The sequence below is a fragment of the Geotrypetes seraphini genome, chromosome 5 (genome assembly GCF_902459505.1).
Source record: "Geotrypetes seraphini chromosome 5, aGeoSer1.1, whole genome shotgun sequence".
NCBI classification, from domain to species: Eukaryota; Metazoa; Chordata; class Amphibia; order Gymnophiona; family Dermophiidae; genus Geotrypetes; species Geotrypetes seraphini.
This window is the reverse complement of record NC_047088.1, coordinates 181,480,885-181,503,394: the sequence shown is the minus strand read 5'-3', so window position 1 is coordinate 181,503,394 and position 22,510 is coordinate 181,480,885. Positions and strand designations below refer to the sequence as shown.

The following is a 22,510-nucleotide window of genomic DNA, read 5'->3' as shown; positions in this document are numbered from 1 at the left end:
AGTGAGAGACCCTTTACAGTCCATCCATCCTTGTGCTGGCGCTTATGGTGATTAGGATAGAAACATAGAAACATGACGGCAGATAAAGGCCAAATGGCCCATCTAGTCTGTCCATCCACAGTAACCATTATCTCTTTTTCTCTCTGAGAGATCCCAGATAATATCCCCTCCCCCCACTCCCTATCCTATCCCAGACCCTCTTGAATTCAGATAGAATAGAAGTTAGACACTACATTTTACTCATTATAATATGATTACCGTATTTTCACGTGCGCGTTATACGTGTGAGCGCGTTTTACAACTTTTTTTTTTCAATCCGATCGGCATCCCCCCCATCGCCGGGCTGGACTAGGCTTTGAGCATTTGCGAGATAATCTCGGAGAGAGCGAGACCAGAAGGCTTTGAGCATGCGCAAATGCTCAAAGCCTAGTCCAGCCCGGCGCAGGAAGAAGGAGGATCTCTCCCGCACCGCACCGCTCAGCCCAGCCCAGCCCAGCCCAAACCAACGAGGGAGGATCTTCTGGCACTGGCACTGGCACATCCTGTGCATTGGTGCTGGTTCCGGTACTGGTGCCCAATCGGATAAGAGATGTTTTGCGGTGCTGGGGGGGGATATAGGATCGCGGGGGAGGGGGGGGTGACGCGAGAGGGGGGAGGATGCCGGTTCACAGGGGGGATGCTGGATCGGATTGAAAAAAAAAGTTGTAAAACACGGGTAAGCGAGTGGGGGGGGGGAGGATGCCGGTTCGGAGTAGGTGGGAGGAGGTTTTAGCATGCGCGGTATACGCGTGTGCGCGCTATATTAAAATTTTTTTACATAAATTTGTGTTCCCCGCGCGCTATACCCGTGTGTGCGTTTTACACGGGTGCACGGTATATGGGTGAAAATACAGTACTTTTGGTAGTAACCTAGGATGAAGTTGTAGGTCTATGAGGGGATGCTGAAAAGTTCTCAGTCCAACCAACTTCCTAAATTGAGCATTATTTTGCTTCTCAGCTGATCATGGCAGGGAGATTTCTTTGCTGCCATCATCTTTGTGGATGAGTCTATTTAAAATGTAGGCCAGCATTTTGATAGCCTAACACTCCTGACCCGCCCCATCCCCACAATATCCAATTGGCAGGAGTGATGCCCACTCGCTCCTGCCGTCATCCCCTTCGATCCCCCGAACCCCTGACACTCCCCAAAACCCACCCAATATTCCCTAACATCCCGAACACAGTCCAACACCCACCCAACATTCCATGCCATTTTCCAACACCCCCTCACATCTCAACATCCCTCTGACACCTCGTGACCCCTCTCCGTACCTTTAGGAGATGGCCAGCAAGAGGGATGCTTACTCCCTACTGCCAGCAGGCCCGCCTCTTCCAAAATAGCGGACCTTCCCCTTCTCAGTGCATTCTGAGATGCACCGGGGAAGTCCTAAGGCTCTGATTGGCACAGATACCTAAGGCCCGTCTCATTAGCTGATGCCTTCAAAAATGGTGCCGGTCGCAAGTCAATCATGTTACAGCGCATTTGCAGAATCGTGCCTGCCAAAGGTAAAGGTAGGCACTGGAAATGTCAGTCAGCCTTTTAAAGGCCTATATTTCTGACACCTACCTTTGATGGAAAATCATGCTTAGCAGCGCCTAATATCAGCTCTACCTATCACCACTGACATAGGTGCTATTAGGTTCCAACTATAAACGCAATTCTGGTGTCTACTTTTTTTTTAATGATAATTTAATTAGTTTTTAAATGGCTCAGTCAATTACTACGTTGATTAAATTAATTAAATCAATCAAGTTAGGTGGTGATACACCTCCTAACTTACAGTGCCATTTTCAGAATCCGGGCAAACAGTGACGTAATCATCTGGCACCTTCAAAAATGGTACCGGTCACGTGTTAATCATGTTACAGTGCCGTTTGCAGAATCACAGCTTTTGCCAAATGTAGGTGCCAGAAATGTAGGCCAGGGTTTTAAAGGCCTAAATTTCTGGCGCCTACCTTTGATGCAGAATTACGTCTAGTAGCGCCAAACATCAACTCCGCCTATAACCACATCTAAACATGATTCCAGCACTTAGCGTTGTAGGCACCTCCAGGATCCTATTGATTAAACCAATTAAAGTAATTAAATTAGGCGGTGGTACAGCGCCTACTGCCACCTAACTTACAGCACCATTTTGAACCCTGGGCCTTAGGGCCAGATTCTATAAATGGTGCCGATTAGCATGGTGCTTACATGTGGTTCTATAAAAGTTAGTTGCACATTATAAAATCACGCTTAAATGGTCTTAAGTGCTGTTAGGCACTCTAACATTAGGCACACCCTATTTATGCCAGGGTTTTCTTGGTCTAAATGAGTTCGCCTAAGTCAAAAACAGGCGCCTACATGCAAAACATGTCCATGATCCACCCCCTAACCATGCCTACTTTGTGTTAGGTGCCTTGGGCTAAGCACCTACCTCAAAGCTGTAGGCATCTACCACGTTAGGAGCCCACCAAGCTGGGCGCCTAACATTCAGTTAAGTGCAATTCATGTCAATTAAGAGGCGCTGATTGTCAATTATCAGTGCTAATTAAGCCTATTAAACAATTAAGTTAGGTGCCTACATCAGCTTGGTGCCGCCGATAAGCACCTAAATTTAGGTGCCATTTATAAAATCAGGGTCTTAGGGCCTGATAGTTAAGAACATAAGAACATAAGAAGTGCCTCTGCTGGGTCAGACCAGAGGTCCATCACGCCCAGCAGTCCGCTCACGCGGCGGCCCAACAGGTCCAGGACCTGTATAGTAACCCTCTATCTATACTCTTCTATCCCTTTTTCCTTCAGGAAATTATCTAATCCCTTCTTGAACCCCAATACCGTACTTTGTCCTATCACTCCCTCTGGAAGTGCATTCCAGGTGTCCACCACCCTTTGGGTGAAGAAGAACTTCCTAGCATTGGTTCTGAATCTGTCCCCTCTTAATTTTTCCAAATGTCCTCTCGTTCTTGTACTTTTCGAATGTTTAAAGAATCTGTCCCTCTCCACTTTCTCCATGCCCTTCATGATCTTGTAAGTCTCTATCATGTCCCCTCTAAGTCTCCGCTTCTCCAGGGAAAAGAGCCCCAGTTTCTCTAATCTTTCAGCATATGAAAGGTTTTCCATCCCTTTTATCAATCGTGTCGCTCTTTTCTGAACCCTCTCGAGTATCGCCATATCCTTCTTAAGGTACGGCGACCAATACTAGACGCAGTACTCCAGATCCTTTTGGGTCCTTTTACAAAGCTGAACTGGCAATGCTACATGCCAAGCTGCTCATTCTATTCCTAGGGGTGGCTTGACATTCAGCGAGCACGGCTCGGCAACGCAGCTTTGTGAAACACTACCTTTGAGGGTTATGCTCCAAAATTGGCCTCTCTGAAGATTTACTATAATGAGTGCCCACTTTACTACTCAAAGGGTCTAATATTCAGTTACAGGCAGTTGACTACTATTTAAAATCGACTCACCCTCCCACCAACCGTGTCACAATGGAGAGCACTCATGATAGAACAAGTCTTATTGGAACGCGAGATATTCCAGACTTAGGTTCACCTGCTGGTCAACGCTTTGTTCAATGTTGGACTCCATTTAGAGGACAAATTTGGTATTGACTTGATTAGGCATTTCATGTTTTCCTATACTGCAGTATAGCTTTTCCCTCTAATAAACTTATAGTTGCTGCTTCCCGGGGAGGGGGGTGGAGGGAGAGGGTTTGGGTTGGGGACTGTGATGTCTTGCTTCTTTTTGGTATAGGATGGATTGTTGTAGTATATTTACAGATTTGCTTTGTTGAAAAGTAATAAAAATGATTTAAACAAAATTGGCTCACCCTTCAATCCAGAGAGGCAGCAGGTGTTTCTTGATTAGATCAAGTATTGCTTCAAGCCATGCCCAGAAGGGGAAAGACTTTCCTGGCACATGTTCCTGTGATTACCCATGAAGAAGAATAAGTGCAATTTAATAGAGAAGTCATGTTATGGTATACTGTTGGTTAAAAAAAAACAACACCCCAATGGAAAAACATTCCTCTTCATTAGGAAATTTGAAGGGGAAAAAAATATCCCCATTTATTCAACCCTAATGTGTTGTGGTCTGAGTGAATCACTTCCTCAAATGATACCAAAATGTTCTGTGTAATTTCTCTAAATCAGAACATTTGGAGGTGGTGACACATGCTTTCTATGTTGCAGACTTAGGATATAATAGCATCAGTCCTGTGACTGATATCCTTGGCAGGATACTAGAGCGATTTGTCACTGCCTTCGCAATCCCATAATACTTGTCTTAACTGGTGGTTTCCTGTCCTGACACTGCTTTGCTTTCAGTATATGCCACACAATAAAACCACACTGCATTTTACCCCTTAACCAAACACCAGGTTTCAGGATTTTAGTGTCAAAAGCACAGAACCCTCCCCCCCCCCTTCAATTTTCATATAGCAGCCCAGGGGTAGGTTCTATGGCAAGCTCTTTGAATTTCTGTGGATGAGTGGTCTAGTGGTTAGGGTTAGTGGTTCAAGCCCAGCACTGTTCCTTGTGACCCTGGGCAAGTCACTTAATACTCCGATGCCCAGGGTACATTAATCAGATTGTGAGCCCATCGGGACACAGATAGGGAGAAATACTTGAGTACCTGAATTTAAACTGTTTAGGCTATAAGTGATGTATAAATACTAAAATAAATAAATATTTCCATATTTATTTATTCATGTTTATAGCATGTCCTCCCCAGGAGACCAGAACGGGTTACAAGGATATATACACAAAGTTTTCAGGAACAGAGATTTGTACATTACAGAGTCAATAACATGCTACAGGATCAAAACACAAATCAATAACTTAGAACTTATAGAGAATGTGATTTTGCAGAATCTAAGAAAATAAATCATAGCGTCACGAATGGGTAATAATATATTTTCAGTGAATGGTAAAAGTACTGGTTAGCAGGCCCAGGTGTTCTGAGGTAAGGTACGTTGAAGCAAGGTCTGTCAAAGGTTGAGACCAGAATTGATCCGGTCCATGAAAAAAAGCATCTTTACTGTTTTCTGGAAGGTCAGTAAGTTATCAATTGCCCTAATGGCAGGAGGGAGTTGATTCCATAATTTAGGTAATTAATTAATTTGTTTTATATCCCATTCTCCCCAGCAAGCTCAGAACAAGTCACACCAGCGCATGCACAGATGCCCTCCTGACAAGCGAACAGGTTGAGGGGGGCGTGGCTGGATTTTCATCCCAGAAAATCTGGTAACCCAATTCCCATGGGTTTTGAATTCTTCTGCAGCATCTCTAACCCCAGCCAGTCCAGGGAACAGGAGTCTGGCCTATGAATTAACACAAGCCCTAAGCCCAGTGCTTTATATATCTGGATTTCATTTTAAAATGATTACATACACTGGAAACTAAAAAAAATCTTTTTTTATAATTTGAGGCTCTGAAAAGTTAAGGTCTTGTGTGTTTTCTTTGAAAAATGGATCATTGTTTTCATACAGACAAAAGATGGAGAGGTATCAGAAAGAGGCAATGGCCAATCTTTTGTACTTACCTTACAGAATCGACCCCAGGAAACCTGAGAATCACTGTAACAGAGTTGCACACCTAATAGAAAAATGGAAAACATTTGGGTCAATACAGTTCAAACTATAAAAGACCCTTACTCTAAGGGGGAATCCATCCTAATATTAACTGCCTGCAATATATGTAAATCTGTCTCATGCATATTCATTGGGGATGTCCTGGAAACCTGACTGGCTAAGGGCTCCTTTTACTAAGGTGCGCTAGGGCCTTAACATGCGAAATAGCGCACGCTAGACCTTAACGCCAGCATTGAGCTGGCGTTATTATAGAAGCGTACCTCACGGTGTAGCGTGCGGTAATTTCATGCGTGCACTAAAAACGCTAGCGCACCTTAGTAAAAGGAGCCCTAAGTGTTTCCTTAGGACTGAGTTGAGAACCCTTGGCCTAGACTAGTAGGATGAGACCCATCTAGAATCATTAATGCTATTAGAAATAATCAAGATATTTTCTGAAATAAAAAAGTGCTATAGAATGCAAAGCCATCTTTCTCAGTCTTTCTTGTAAATAGCCTTATGTACCATATTTCTGTTAGTGTCTCTGTAGCCTGCACTAAATTAAATAGCACACTGAAAGGGACTTTCCAGTATACTCAGTGCCAAATATATTCCGAAAAGGTCAGCAACAGTACTAACAACAATCAGAACTCCGTTTATTATATTTATTCTTATTAATTGTTGGTATGCCCTAGATAAGAGTTCAATGCGATTTATAATAATAAAAACTGTCATAACTAGGAATTACAAAAACAAAAAGGGAGACTGCAGAGATGATGTACTGGAAACAGGAATTTTATTAAAAGTCAACAAATGTTTTCCTCAGGTTTCATTAGCTCTCGTTTTATTGTGCTTTCAATTTTTCTTTTCTTTTAGTCCAGTAACCTTGGTTTACACTTTAGAGGTTTTGCCATAGGGGTTTTCAAGCCAATTTCCTGTTGGTTACACTATATAATGATCCAATAAGTTTTTCTAATTTTAAGGTTACTTTTGCTCACCTACACGTACACGGGTAGAGCTTTGAATTCTTGCCCAGAAATAGCTAAGAAGAAAAAATATAAAAAAATTTAAATTGAATCAGGTTGGGCAGACTGGATGGACCATTCGGGTCTTTATCTGCCGTCATCTACTATGTTACTATGTTAAGTGTTGCATTTTCCCATGGGTTCCATATCTGACAATGTAATAAGAACAGGCTTTAGAGCAATCATATTTAGCATTCTATTCATAATACATGTGTTCTGCCTGGTTTTACTTATGATGTTTGATTATGCTTCCAGAACTGCTTTTATAATTTTTATTTCCTTTTCCATGTTCATTGTTTTGCTGATTTGATAGTAATTTTTACTCAGTTTTATTTACATATTTAAGATCCATTGTAGAGTCACTTTCCCCCTCTTGTACTAAGGTGCGCTAACCGATTAGCGCACCTTAGTAAAAGAGGGCCTATATTGCATCTACATCAATGTTGATATTTTATCATCTTACTCTTGTCTTTATCAACGCCTAAGTTTTACTTTAATATATATTTCCCTTTTTTTAATCAGAATTATATGTTTTATGGTTTCTATTTCCATTTGGTTCTACTTACATCTAGTAAGATTTACAATTAGGTACGTATATGCTCTCCGCTTTCATTTTATTTCCATTTTGTCTTTTTCTTTATGTCCAAGCTCACATCATTCACTTATCATTCACCTATACTCTTTTAGCATTACCACACGAGGTATCCACAGGCGTCTTTTCTTGATACAGTAAGGGGTGTATTCTGTCCTGTTACACTCATTATTGTTAATGTTGTCCGTCCTTCATATGCATATCTCACCTGTGCTCCATTGGTCCCACTTTTCCACCCTATCTTTTCATTCTCAGCCACCCTTACATTTCTCACTCCATGACACCATCCTATGTTCCAAACTCTGCAGATATTTATTTTAATACATTTCACTATAGGACCCTGAGGAAGGAGTGTTTCTTTGAAACACGGACCGTGTCAGATCCCGGTGTTCCACAAAGAACCATTCTTTGGAAAACAACATTTGTTGACTTTTAGTAAAGTTTCTGTTTCCAGTACATCAGCTCTTCAGTCTTCCTTTTTGTTTTTGCCATTTGACTTCTACTGCAGAACTGTTGGATTTCTTCTTTGTTTTCATAACTAGGAATTACAACAGAATAAATAATTCAACAATTACAGATTATCCTTCAAAATATTACCATTTATCTTCAAGTCACATACAGTGATCCAACACAATACAATTTAAACAATGACAATATCCCACTTCCCCCCCCCCCACTTCCCATCCCATCCATACTTTATGGACTGATTAACCCATCTGTTCGATACTTAATCTCCTTTACCCTCTCTTCTCTCCATTTCCCTTCCTCTTCTCTCCCCTCTTTTTCTCTCTCCTTTATCTCCCTCTTACCTATCCACCTCCTCTCTCTCCCTCCTCTTTCTCTCCCCTCTTACCTCTCTTTACAGACGCCTTGAGCCTGTATAGGTATGAGCGACGCACAAATAGACGATTAGATTAGATTAACCAAATCTCACCATCAGCCCGGGTTCGAATTACCAATGGTGATTACATAAATGAAACTTGAAGGAGAGAAAGAGGGCAATAAGCTAGAGCTGTTGGATCCTATTCCAGCTTAATTTATAAAGAGTTTAAAATGAGGGTCCCCCTTTTTGATGTCATATTTTAGAGATAACTGTTCCATAACATAACAAAAAACTTTTTTCCATTTTAGAGAACCATGAGCCTCTCATGTAGGGTCTTGATGAACTTGCCTCCTACGTTTCCAGTAACTGGGAGAGTCTTTCACCGCAAAATGCATTTCCTAGCTACCAGGCACAGTTTATGATATGATAATATATTTCCTTTAGACTTCCCCCTAAAGGCTCTGCTGCATCCAATATTATGTCTGGGTGTATCATCTATAGCATTACCCTAAATCAAAAGAGATGTGGAGGTCCATTTTTTATACGACAGCTAAATCTGAGTTTTGATGTTTTGCGGAGCATGCACAAAAATCCAGTACCAAACATGGTCATATTCAAAATTGTAAAATATCTATTTTGGTTTTTTTGAAAATTGCCACTCCTACGTCCCAATGGCTTGTTTTGTGCATTTTTCTTTTGGACATGTATTTTTTTGAAAATGGTTCAAAAAGATAGATGCACATCTGAAAAATGACCATTTTCAAAACAAATTAGATGTTTTACAATTTTAAAAATGGGCATGTTTGGTACTGGATGTTTGTGTGTCTTCTGCAAAACGTCCAAACTAGGATTTGGACATCGTATCAAAAATGTCCCTCCACATGTACTGTTTCTGAATATTTTTTCTGTTTATTGTCATTGCCTATGTCCAGATTGATCTTGTTGTATACCACCTTGGATGAATTTCTTCCCAAAGACAGTAAATAAATCCTAATGAATACATAAATAAATAAACATTAAAAAACCAAAAACATACAGTACGCCTAAGTCCATCTTCCACTTACCCCACCCCCTCACTCACCCAGTTTCCCACATGTAAGCAGTCCACTTAAAAAAATTAAAATACTCATATTCCATGTCAATCCATATTTTTGCTGTCATGCTCTGTTCCATTTCTAGAGCTTTCAAAGCATACTCTTGGTGTCAGGTGTGGAGGAGCATAATCGAAAGGGACGTCTAAGTCCGTTTACGTCCATTTCGCAAGTCGTCTAAAGTCATAAAGAGCCAAAGTCCCATTTTCAAAAGAGACGTCCAACGTCTTTTGACTTTCGAAAATTGTCCAATTATATGTCCTGAAGATCTGATCATCCAAGCCGCTAAAACGTCGATCTTTAAAGCACATTCTCGTCCAACTGTCCGTCCAAGTCCAAAACATCTAGAACAAGCCCTGTTGGACGTGGGAGGGGCCTGCAAAGTGATGGACAGAACACCCAGACAGGGCACCTAAATAGTGGGGTACCTTACAGGGCACTGCTGTGAACTTCACAAACAGGGTGCCATGGCTTCTCCTCACTACAGCTCCCCCATACCACCTCCAGAATCCCCTAGACCCACTTATCTACCACCCCAATAGCCCTTATGACCGCAGGAGCCACTTATATGCCACTAAAAATGAGTTTTTTGGGTGTATAGGGCAGTGCACATGTTTAAGTATCAATGCAGTGATTACAGAGGCTTATGGGCATTGGTCCTTCTCTCTACTGATAAAGGACAGCATCTGTGAGCACATCAAAAAACATGGGCTGATGAAAGCGAGCCAACATGGCTTCTGCAAAGGAAGATCGTGCCAAACAAATTTACTGCACTTCTTTGAGGGGGTGAGCAGCCAGTTGGACAAAGGGGAACCCATAGACATCATTTACCTCGACTTCCAAAAGGCCTTTGACAAGGTACCCCATGAGCGGCTACTTAGGAAGCTGTGGAACCACTGGGTGGAAGGGGACGTACACAGATGGGTCAAACACTGGTTGGCAGGCAGAAGACAGAGGGTTGGAGTGAAGGGTCACGACTTGGGCTGGAGGAAGGTCACGAGCGGAGTTCCACAAGGGTCTGTACTGGGACCGCTGCTGTTTAATGTATTTATTAATGACCTGGAAACGGGGACGAAATGTGAAGTTATAAAATTTGCGGATGACACTAAACTCTGTAGAAGGGTTAGAACTACGGAAGAGTGTGAGGACCTACAAAGGGACCTAAACAAACTGGAAGAGTGGGCGAATAAATGGCAGATGAACTTCAATGTAGGGAAATGTAAGGTCATGCATATAGGGAGAAAGAACCCGATGTTCAGCTACCAAATGGGGGGATTAGTATTAGAGGGAAGTAACCTTGAAAGAGATTTGGGTGTACTGGTGGATACAACAATGAAGTCAACGGCACAATGTGCAGCAGCCGCAAAGAAGGCAAACAGAATGTTGGGTATTATTAAGAAGGGTATTACGACCAGAACAAAAGAAGTCATCCTGCCGTTGTATCGGGCAATGGTGCGCCCGCACCTGGAGTACTGTGTTCAGTATTGGTCACCGTACCTTAAGAAGGATATGGCAACACTTGAGAGGGTCCAGAGGAGAGCGACACGAATGATTAAGGGCATGGAAAACCTCACATACACTGAAAGATTGGAGAGACTGGGGCTCTTCTCCCTGGAAAAGCGGAGATTCAGAGGAGATATGATAGAGACCTACAAGATCATGAAGGGCATAGAGAAAGTAGAGAGGGACAGATTCTTCAAACTTTCAAAACATATAAGAACAAGAGGGCATTCAGAAAAATTGGAAGGGGACAGATTCAAAACAAATGCTAGGAAATTTTTCTTTACCCAGCGTGTGGTGGACACCTGGAATGCACTTCCAGAGGACGTAATAGGACAGAGTACGATAATGGATTTCAAGAAAGGATTGGACAAATTCCTGTTGGAAAAAGGGATAGAGGGGTATAGATAGGGAGCTACTGCACAGGTCCTGGACCTGTTGGGCCGCCGCGTGAGCGGACTGCTGGGCATGATGGACCTCGGGTCTGACCCAGTGGAGGCATTGCTTATGTTCTTATGTTCTATGGGTCCCTAACCCACCCCCAAGATGACTTAAGCTGCCTCTGTGCTGGATGACTAGGCTTTCCTATGCCAGGCGGCCAGGTGATGATGGTCTGGAGGCTGAATTTTAAAGTTGTGATTAAAATTTTTATGGGGGGGGGTCAGTGACCACTGGGGTAGTGTGTGGGGGTCTGTTTATGTGTTTTCAGTGCATATCTGGTGAGTTTAGGTGGGTTTTTGTGACTTAGACCATGTTTCAAATGGTCTAAGTTACAACGTCCAAGTTCCATCGATCGTGGGCTGTATCACTTTTGGTTATACATGCTGTACGACTAAGTCTAAGCCGGCCCACGTCCCGCCCAACTCCTGCCCTCGACACGCCTCCCGAAATGCCCCGTTTAGCTTTGGACGTTGAGCAGCACTATGAGGGCCTAAGTCGTTTAGAAATACGTCTAAAACCCGGTTTGATTATCGGCGCTTGGACGTTTTTGAGAAATGTTCGTCCAAGTGCCGACTTAGGCCAGTTTTTGGACGTTTTTCTCTTTCGATTATGAGCCCCATAGTATCTACATTGAGATTAAAATCTCCCATAATTATTATTACAGGGTGAAGATCCTGTCACTGGCCAGCAGAGAGAAGCCTGCAAAGGCACCTGGGAGTTGTCCATTCACCCTGAGTAGAAAAGGGTGCTGAAAAGAACAGTCCCAGCACAGAGAGCTGGAGAAAGTAAGATTTCCTTTGTGAACCCAGATGACACTTAAGGGGAGGAATGCTGGTTCTGGCCTAACCCTCGGTAAGCCTGACCTAGATTGGCCTGTTTGGTAGAGCTTGGAGTGACCAGAGTAGATCAAGCTTTATAACTGGCAGAGGGCTTGGTGGAAAGAGACTGAGCAACTTGGAGAATCCTCAAGAAGTATGAAGACTAAGTAACTGGGAGAGTCTCAGGGAGTAGTGCCAGTAGAGCTTAGTATAACCACAGAGTACTCAAGCTTGATGGTCAGGTTTTAGATGTGTGTGAGTGAGAATGAAGACCAGAAGTGCCTGGGTGATGACCGCTCAGCCCAATCATATCATTAAAGATTCCAGTTGCACAGGTAAAAGACTAATTAATTCAACAGTTGTCATGTAATCCATGGCTATTGCCAGAGGACTAGGTTGCTTTCCGCAGTGGTCATGTCCAGTTTGTGTTCTTACCCATAAGCTTCTCTCCAAGCATGTTAAGTTGGTCAGAATTCAGTCCACGGCCAACATAAGAGGAAAACTGCCAGCTCAGTACTTCCAGGAGTTGATTTAAAGGAGCTGCAGGTGGATTACTGAAGAAATTCAAATTCTGCAAGAAAAATTGCATTGATATCATTAGCACGATCATCAACGATGTAGGAAGCCTTAATCTACAGAATTCCATAGTAGGGGAGTGCAGTCTGCAGTAATACTGACTCAAAAATACTTTGACCAGTGTGGTATCCCTTATATATGTCAGAACTGAAACAGAAATTGGTTGTTGATGCAGCTGCAGAACAGGTAGCATATGGGAAATTTGGTTTAGTTAATTTGAGATTTATAACTCCTCACATCCAGAAAAGGAAAAATAAAGGTGTTTGCATTCATATATAGCTATACAATAATAGAAAGAGAAAGAATACTTACAAAATATCAAAGAAAAACAAAGATACCAGGATCATATCAAAGATACCAGGGTCATATCAATCTACCTGTATCACACACCAACCCCCTCTTTTACGAACGCATAGCGTGTGTTTTTGAGCGTCGGAGCAGTTACCGCTGCTGCCGGCGCTAAAACCCACAAATTGCGTTTGTAAAAGAGGGGGCAAGTCAAGTTTCTCCAAATGCCTTAAAAAACAAGTGAGTTTTTAAAAAGACTTTAAAAAGTAGTCGGTTATTCTCAGTTTGTAATGATAGTGAGAGAGAGAATTCCGTTCAGTAGGCCCATAACAAGAAATGACTGTAATCCAGGTGTAACCAAGTGATCTTTTGATGGGGGGGGGAGGGTGAGATTACTAACTAGTTTAAATATTGTGATTGAGTTGGCAAGTATTAGTGAGAAGGAATGAAAAGATCCAAAAGATATGAAGATATGGAGGGCTGCCTGTGAAGCAAGCTTTATGTATTAAAAATAATGGGCCCCTTTTACAAAGCCATGGTAAATGCGCCGAAGCTCATTCAGTTCCTATGAGCTTCGGTGCATTTACCATGGAAGCATCACTACTGCAGCTTTGTAAAACACCCCTAATATCATAAAACAAATCTTAGATGAAATGGGAAGCCATGAAGTGGCCGATTCTGGAAGTGGCACCTGCTACATGTCAATCACGGACATGTGTCGCTTCCACAATCGTGGTGAGCAGGGACCCTAGGCCAGGGTTTAGCGGGCCTAATTTCTGGCGCCTAGGGTCCTATCAGAATCACGACCAGAGTCACATAATGATGCCCTAAAGTCTGGCGCCACTAGCCTCTATGGACCTAGGCACCAGTCCCAAAGGCCGTGTAGCGGTGGCTATTTTATTTTTAACAATGGTTTAATTGGGTTTTAATTGCATGACCAATTATCATGCCACTTGAACCCAATTAAACCACTTATGTTAGGCACTAGTAGGCACAATCCAGGCAACTGCCAATGCTTAACGTAAGGCGGCATGTTTGTAAATCTGGGCTGAAGTGTTATAAAGCTGGTGCATCATGATCAAATCTACCTGTTCCTGTCAATAATCTAGTCACCATATTATGTAACAATTGTAACTTCTGAATGGCTGAATGACATATACCATAAACAAATGAAAAGCTAAATCGACTAACATATATACAATAAATCCTGAACTAACCCATTAAATGTTCTGCTAATTGAAAGAATTACAATAATCAATGTGACTCACGATATAAGCAAAAACAAGTACTGTATCTTCAAATCATGTAATGAAAAAAGGTATGACTAAACGCAGTTGTCTAATAGCCCTATATGAAAGCTGAAGACTTACCTGAGGATCATTTGTGGAGAGGTTATACCAAATGATGGAAGCCCAAGCATTTGGTAGCTGACTGACATTGGAGATCATCACAACTGGCAAAGAGCTAGTCTAGAACAAGAAGGAGCATCCCAGAACAAATTGAGTGTCCTGTTTACACAAATATAATGACATGCTTTTACTTCTTAGATACCTTAACAGACTACAGACTAAGGGGACATTTATCATTCATTCATTCATACAGGTTTTACATGTCACCCAGTTTCAGCCTTCTTATCATATGCTTAATTCTGAAAGGCTGTGCACGTCAGGCATCTCTTCAAGCCCCTACTTGCAGGTCCAACATCATTCTAACCCTTTCCCCACCCACCTGGTTCTCAGAACTGTGCCAGATCACAGGCTGCCTTTGCCTGATCTCATTAGGGTCTTTCCTGTGCTATGTCTCAACCACAGGAAATTACATCACAGGGAGGACATGACATGGAAAGGCCCTGGAAGGGCCAACAGAGGCAGCTTGTTCACTCACCAACTCTGCAAGCAATCCAGCACTGTTTTGAGGACAGCAGGGGCATAGGATGGGGAACCGGTTAGAGAAACATGGACCCTGTAGAGGGGAGGGAGTTGGGGTTGGCAGAGAAAGGAAAGATGACAGACTTGGAGGGGGGAGGGAAGAATGAATGAAGGACATGAGGTTTCACTATCGCAGGCGGCCCCTTCCATAGAGCGGCTCTGGGCATTTTACTGGATACTAACTGTTTTATGATTATATTTATATTTTATGATTGCTTATTAAAGACTTGGCATCTTGTACATCATCACTGCAGTTTTTGCCTTTGTTTTTTGACTTGATATTTCATCATATACCCCTTTTGATATATAGTGAGCACTCCCAAACTCCCCCAAAACCTACTATACCCACCTGTCTACCACTCCAATAGCCCATATGGCTGCAGGTGGCACCTATATGGCAGTATAGTTGGGTTTTGTTGGGCTCATACTTAACATCCTATTCTCTATGGGTCCTATTCTCTATGGCTCACTAGCTCATCCACCAGGTTACTTCAAACACGAGTGTGATGCTCTGCTAGGCTTTCTCATACCAAGTACTGCTGTTTGGGAGGGGGAGGGGGTTAGTGAGCAGTGAGGGGGTGTATGGGGGTTATAACTGAATGTATCCAGTGGTCATCTGGTCAGTTTGAATACATTTTTATACTTAGATGCTTCTAAAACAGGTATAGCTACTAAGATCTGTCCAGGATGTCTTTGGAAAAGGTTAGATTGTCGCCATGAGAAGTCCAAGTTAAGCCTGCCCAAAGCCCACCCAAAACGTGCCCATGACATGCCTTCCATTATGCCCCCTAGAACCCTAGGACACACAGTGGGAGAAACATCTTGCTAAAAGTCCAGGAAAATGGCTTTGATTATAGGCACTTGGACATCTTGGTGATTAGGATGTCCAAGTGCCAACTTAGGTGGGTTTTTTGGGACGTTTTAGTTTTTTGATTATGCCCCTTTTAGTGTTATTCATTTTTCAATCAGCTCCCAATTATCAGTTTCACTCCAGCTCTTTCATTGCCTCTCCCTCACTCCATCAGGTGGAGAATCCTACTGTAAGTGCATTTGCATCTCCTTCAAACTGCCACCTCAATCTTCCACTTCCCTTACTGTTTTCCATTTTTTGTGTCATTCCTTTAGTTAGTTGCTTTCCTTCCCCCACCCTGGGGCATTCGTTCAGTTTTAAATTATTTTGAGTAGGTTATATGTTAATTCTGCTGGACCTGAAATTGTAAACTGTTTCATTGGATATATTCTGAGAAATAGTACTGTATATCAAATAAGTATGGACTTATTTGGCAAAAATTAAGTTACACTGCTGTGCTAAAAAATTGAACCCAACAGCACGCAATCAAATGCGCCTTAGACAATCATGCAGGACACTGAGTCATTGCTAAATCACATTCAGCTAAATGGCTTTATATCTGCCAATCATCGGCTCTTCTTGCATTCAGGTAAGTGCAGTAAAAAAATTAAAATAAACAATTTGAGAAAAACCTGCTTTCCTAGTAGCCCGAATGCAGATCATACAAAATGTTCATACAGTTCCAGTTACAACCATGGTGAACAGGACGTAGTTGAGAATCCTCCATTCAAATATTTCTTTGTACTTAGCTTTGAAACATTGATTTCCAACTTTCTGGTCCAAATATTGGTCACCACTATTGTCATCCAAAAGAAGCAATTGTCAAAGCGACAGTTGTAATCCAGTAACAAAGTTCAACACCCTTTCTCAACAAGAGCCTTGTTTCGTTAAAAATCCACTTCTAAGTACAAAAAAATATTTGAATTGAGGATTCTCAACTATGTCCTGTTCACCGTGGTTGTGACTGGAACTGTATGGACATTTTGTACTAGGCTACTAGGAGCGCAGGTTTTTCCTCAAATTGTTTTTTTGAGTTGTTTACTGTGCTCCCCCAAATGCAAGAGGAGCCGATGATTGGTAGATGTAAAGTTGTTTGGCAGAATGTGATTTAGCAGTGACTCAGTGTCCTGCTTTATTGTCTGAGGCTCATTTGATTAAGTGCTGTTGGGTTCAGTTTTTCAGCACAGCACGGTGTAACTTAACTTTTGCCAAATAAGTCTATACTTACAGCTAACTGGTTGGCAAAAGAGCCTTTGGATACTGTATAACCTTATGGTGACTGTATATCAAATGCCATAAAAATAATTAATTAATTAATTAATACCCTCGTGGAGGCTTTCGATCTCTGTTTCCTTGAAGTTTATCCAGTTTGTGGAAATGTGATTGGAATAGGGTTTGGGCTTATACAAACGTACAAGCATGCATGCACTTTTAGGGGGGGTGAGTTATTATCAGAGGGAAAGTAATTTCCCTTTGAAAGCTGGTGCAACTTATAGGCACACCTGCTTCACTAATTAGGCAGCCTATTATCATCTTCACCTTTGGGTGTAGACATTACTCAAGCAGAGCTGCTGATCTTATTCCTAGCTTTCTATTTCTCCCATGAACAAAATGCACTTACTTCCAGATCGATGGTCAGCCCATACAGGCTGAAGCTGGTTTCAAAGGTGATAGAATGAAGCTCTTCAGTCACCATATGAGAGCCCTGTGGCAATGGAGACACATAAATTAGATAATATTATCCAGGAAAGCAAGAAGGCTGAAGTAACTGAAGCTCCACCAGTACCAGCCCACACGTTGTTCAAAACCTTTTTAAAAATTTTTTTACCAACCCCACTTCGCCCCCTTTTCTGTTGACTTGGCTTACTTTTCTCTACATCTAATCTTGCAGCCCAGTTGGAACCCACCTGACTCTACACATTCTCATCTACCAGAGATTTTCCCTTATTTTGTCCTCTCTAGATACTGTAACCCTTCCTTAGTACATGTTCATCCTCGGCCCTTTCTATGTGTCTTGTTTTATGATGCGAGGATTCCCTGCTCTCATCCTCCCCATAGTTGTTCTGCAGCAACCCCAGACACTGCTGGCACTATGAGAAGAACTTAAATGCAAAACTATAATCTGGTCTGTTTCTGGTCAAGTTTTTTCTTGTAAACTTTGTTTAAATTCAATGTAATAAAAACAAAACAAATTAAAACTGTAATCGGAATCTCTTGAGACTGAATCTCCTTAACATGAAGAAATGGCCACTAATCACACATGATCTAAGAAAAGCAAAGAGTTCATGACCATGATCTTATGATCTGCCTAAACTATGCCTCCAGGAATACCTACCATCAATCCACAACAGCATATAATAAACTTCAAAGTGCCTAATTTCTAAGTGATCTTTTTTCAGATAATACATTTCTAAGTACCTCTATGGTCTTCAGTTCCAGCCAACCACCAGCCAAATTAGTTGAAGGCTTGTTTCTCTTTCTGGCTTTTATTCATCATCAGATCTTAGCTTTTTTTTTTTTAAGTGCTTGTGCTCTATATTCTATGTTTTGTGCAAATCGATAAACTTTTCTTATACAACTTTAAAACTTTTGTACTTAGCTTTAGCTATTTCTTCATTCTTTTTTTAAACCTCGGGAAGGACCTTAAGGTTCAACCAGTTTCGCCCGAAGGCTTTTGAAGAACGGGTCCCCCCTTTTGCTTTGCTCCACAGCATCCCGACGTGTGTTCTTCTATGTAAATAATACCTATGCATGTTCCCCAAAGAGTATGAATGTGTATAGAGCCATACATTTAAAAAAAAAAGACCTTTACTGCATATAAAACAAGATTGATTACAGATAAACCTATAGAAAATTACTCCAAGCAAATCCAACTGTGTCCAAAATGAGAACATTAGTAACCAAAAAGTTAGATTGTCAACATAATTCCGGAAAACATTTAGGAAAACGTGATTTTCATTTATTTAAAAACTTATATACCGCTTTTAACCAAAGCAGTGCACAATCAGAAGAGCACTGATAGTTAACTGTTAATCGTTCATTGTCTTGCTGTTTGTTTTAAGAATGCTGACTGCTGCTGGCTAATTTAGGCACAGATAGGGTTACCAGACTTTTACTTCCAAAAAAGAGGATGCGTGGCCCCACCCTGCTCCGCATCTGGTCCTGGCCTGGTCCACCCACAGCCCTCCCCATTCCATCCACAGCCCCGCACAAACCTCATCTCTTCGGGGCCACCTCTGGAGGGCATCTGCATATGTGCGGATGTGATGATATCACACGCATGCATTCATGCATGTGATGTCATCATATGGCATACACGCATACGCGGATGCCCTCCAGATGTGGCCCCGAGCTCAGTGGTTTTCAAAACTCAAACTGATGGGTTTTGAAAACCTGTCCGGACTCCTAAAAAGAGGACATGTCCTAGTAAATCCAGTCATCTGGTAACTTAGGCACAGATGTTCAGTGCCAGGCTATATCTGGACACCAACACTGAATATCTGGGCCAGCAGTAGTACCCAGAGGTTATGTGGGTGTGGCTGATATTCAATGGCACACCTGGGTAAAGATAGCACTGCTATTTATGTGCTCCTACATGCCAGGTTAGTTACCCAGATACCAGCCCTGCATATTACCGGTGCCCACATAACTCCTGGTTCTGCCCAGCTTCTAGCCTAGACCACACTGTAACAGTCTGAACAGTACCATGATGGTCAGAGGCAGTGGCATAGTAAGAAGGGCGGACCACCCTGGGTGCCATTTTTATGGCAGCGCCAGCGACTTTCCTTCTCTCCGCCCCTGCGTACCTTTTTAAATGTTTGCCAGCTCAAGCAGCATCTTCTACTTGCTGCTCGCGCCGGCGTTGGCTCCCTTCTGACATCATTTCCTGGTCGTGGGACCAGGACATGATGTCAGAAGGGAGCTGATGCCAGTATGAGCTACGGGTGGCAGATGCTGCTCACGCAGGCAAATCAAGAGGTACATGGAAGGGGTGGGGGAAATGACAGGCACCACTGCCCTGGGTGCCAACTTCCCTTGATATGCCATTGGTCGAAGGGGATATTTGACAGCACTGCCCAGTTAAGTGTCCCCGACTATCCCCTCCTGATCCATTCAGTGTGTTTTAACCAGGCAGGAGATTGACAATATTTATTTGACAAGCTTTCAAGAGTCATCCTCTTTTCATCAGATTAATGCAATTACACTGGGTTTAAATAGCACAAATTAATCTTAGTTTTAGGTTGTCTGCATATATTAGTTCAGCCCACAGAGGCAAGCTTCAGTAGAGATATTGGTTCTCACCCATTATCAGATATAGGGCTTTTGAACTGTAAAGAGTTACAGTGGCAGAATCAAGTTGGGGGGAGGGGCCAATAGTAAACACTCTGTTCCTTTCCTCCTCCAGGATTCTCCCCCTCTCAAATTAATATTAAGCATACTGTAGCTGGTGGGGATCCCCAAGCCTAGCCAGCAGAAGACATGCAGAGCCCACTGTGAGCCAGAAAAGTGAGGCACTTCTTAGAGACACTGATGCCAGCAATGCAAGCATGCTCATAGAAACATAGAAACATAAAAGATGACGGCAGAAAAGGGCCACAGCCCATCAAGTCTGCCCACTCTGCTTACCCACCCCCTGTCTATGCCCCAATGACCCAATTTCCTTATCTTGACCCTCGTAGGGATCCCACATGGGTATCCCATTTATTCTTAAAGTCTCAGTTCTCTCTATGAGATGCACGGCCAGTTAATAGGGCTGCTGCTGACTGCCATGCTTTTATGGATAGGCTCCATATGTTTTCAGTTGGTGGGGCTTGGGGATCCATGCTAGTTGCAGATGAGACTGGCTTCTGGGTAGAACTAGAGGTGCCCAGACTCATCTGTAGTTACACCTTTGCCTATGCCCACTGAGCTATACTGACCTATGCAGACACCAACATTGTCTTAAACCCGTATGAGTTAGTATTTATAGCAGGTAAAACTGCCTCATTTCTCCACTAACCTGAGGAAGTGAGAATAATTAATGAAAGCTTGCCAAAGCTAGGGTTACCATCTTATGTTCTGATAAAACCCAGACACGTGGCCCTGCCCCAACCCTGCCTGTTATGCCCCAGCCCCTCCCTCCCCAAACCTATTCTCCTCTTTCCTCCAGCTCGAAGCTGTGTCTGGAGGGCCTCCGAGCATGCGCAGATGTGATGCATGACGTGTGACATTATCGCATCACACCCATGCACGCAGATGAGGCCCCGAGCTTGAAAACCCAGACGGAAGTGCTGCTTTTAAAAAATCTGTCTGGACTTCCAGACAGTCCTCTGAAAAGAGGACATGTACAGGTAAATCCAGACATCTGGTAACCCTAGTCAAAGCTACATTAATTTAGTCTAATGAAAAGGTATCACTATCAACTTAGATGTTAACCCTTATTTCCACTTATTTAAAGAAATAATATACTGCCATCCTGTGGCCAGAAAGAATAGCATGAATAGCCCGTAGCATGAAAATTATTAAGTAGTAAGCAATAAGATCTTTTGAAGCAGAGCTAATTTCAGATATTAATAACATATACCAATGGAAATCAGAGGCACAAGCCCTATCCAGCGGAATATTATTCATATATTTACATTTATGCTCTTGTTATCCAAAAAAAGATTCGCAATTAGAAAACTTTGCATTGACCTTACAAGAGAAAGGGACTGGGATTTGATATACTGCTTGGACAAAGTGTATTAAGTGGTTTACAATCAAATACTCACACATTTTTCCATATCTGTCCCAATGGGCTCAAAGTCTATCTAATGTATCTGGGGCAGTGGAGGATTAAGGGCTAGATTCACTAAGCAAACCGATCGTGTACCAATCAGTTTGCAAGCCCTTTGCAACCAAATTTCCCTCCTGCACTATTCACTAAGGCCTATAGCAATCCGATCCCAATCCTCCCATGCAAAGGTGTAAAATCCCATGCAAAATAGCCAAGCGGTTGATTTACTAACAATTGCTTGGCTATTTTGAGTCAGGTTTTACTACTGACAATTAAATTAAATTATATACACCTCTAACAGGGAGGAGCCCAAGGCGCCTCAGCCAATCAGTGCCTTAGGCCCCTCCCCATGCATCAGATGATGCGCCGGGGCGGGGCCTAAAGCCGCTATTGCAGAGTGGCAGCCCCGGGGAGCAGGAGCAGGAAGACTTTATTCCTGCTCCTGAAGATCGTCGTAGGAGCAGGAGGATCCGGGCACCTCTCCTGCTCCCAAAGATGGATCTCCTTGTCAGAAGGAGCAAAAGGGACAGGGCACCCATCCTGCTCCTAACTATTTCAAAGGTACCGGGGTGAGTGGGCCAGACCTGACCGCCTGGGCCAACCAGGGGTGGAGGAGCAGGAGGTACTGAGCACACCTCCTGTTCCCACTCCTGACACCAAAAAGTTGGTAGCAGGAGGGGTGCTCAGTCCCTCCTGCTCTCAACTTTTTTGTGTCAGGAGTGGGTGAGCCATGCTGTGTCGGGCCGTGCCGGGAGAGCCTTGCTGGGAGGGGGCGAGGGAGAGATAAGGGCAGAGCAGGGCAGGCAAGAGAGATTGTGGCCTGGGGGGGCAGGGCCAACCCCTTTTCCCCAGGCCCCGATCTCTGCTGCCTGGCAGAAAGTAGGAGAGTCCGGCGAGCAGGGAAGATAGATCGGGCACCGGCCTGACACACCGGCCCTGCCTGACACCCCCCCACAGGCCCCGATCTCTCCTGCCTGCCCTGATCTCTCTTGCCTGCTCCTGGACTCTCCTGCTCTCTGCCGCCATTCCCTGCAGTGCAAGCCCATGGTTTTAAAGCGGGCCTGCACTACGGTGAACGGCAGCAGAAAGTAGGAGAGTCAGGCAAGCAGGGAATAGAGATCGGGCACTGGCCTGACACACCAGTCCTGCTCAACACCGGCCCTCGTCCCCCTCCCAGTATGGCTCTCCCAGCATGGCACACCTACCCCCGGCACCAAAAGGTTGGGAACTGGAGGGGT

General features: G+C 43.2%; 1 protein-coding gene across 1 annotated transcript in view; it reads right to left on the bottom strand.

The window, feature by feature from the left end:
• STAT4 (signal transducer and activator of transcription 4) overlaps positions 1 to 22,510 on the bottom strand; it is a 134,592-nt gene that overhangs the window by 26,166 nt on the left and 85,916 nt on the right. The window contains 5 exon segments of the mRNA XM_033945797.1: positions 3,849 to 3,943; positions 5,561 to 5,613; positions 12,311 to 12,446; positions 14,110 to 14,208; positions 17,139 to 17,222. Of these exon segments, the coding sequence (XP_033801688.1) occupies positions 3,849 to 3,943; positions 5,561 to 5,613; positions 12,311 to 12,446; positions 14,110 to 14,208; positions 17,139 to 17,222 (467 nt within the window).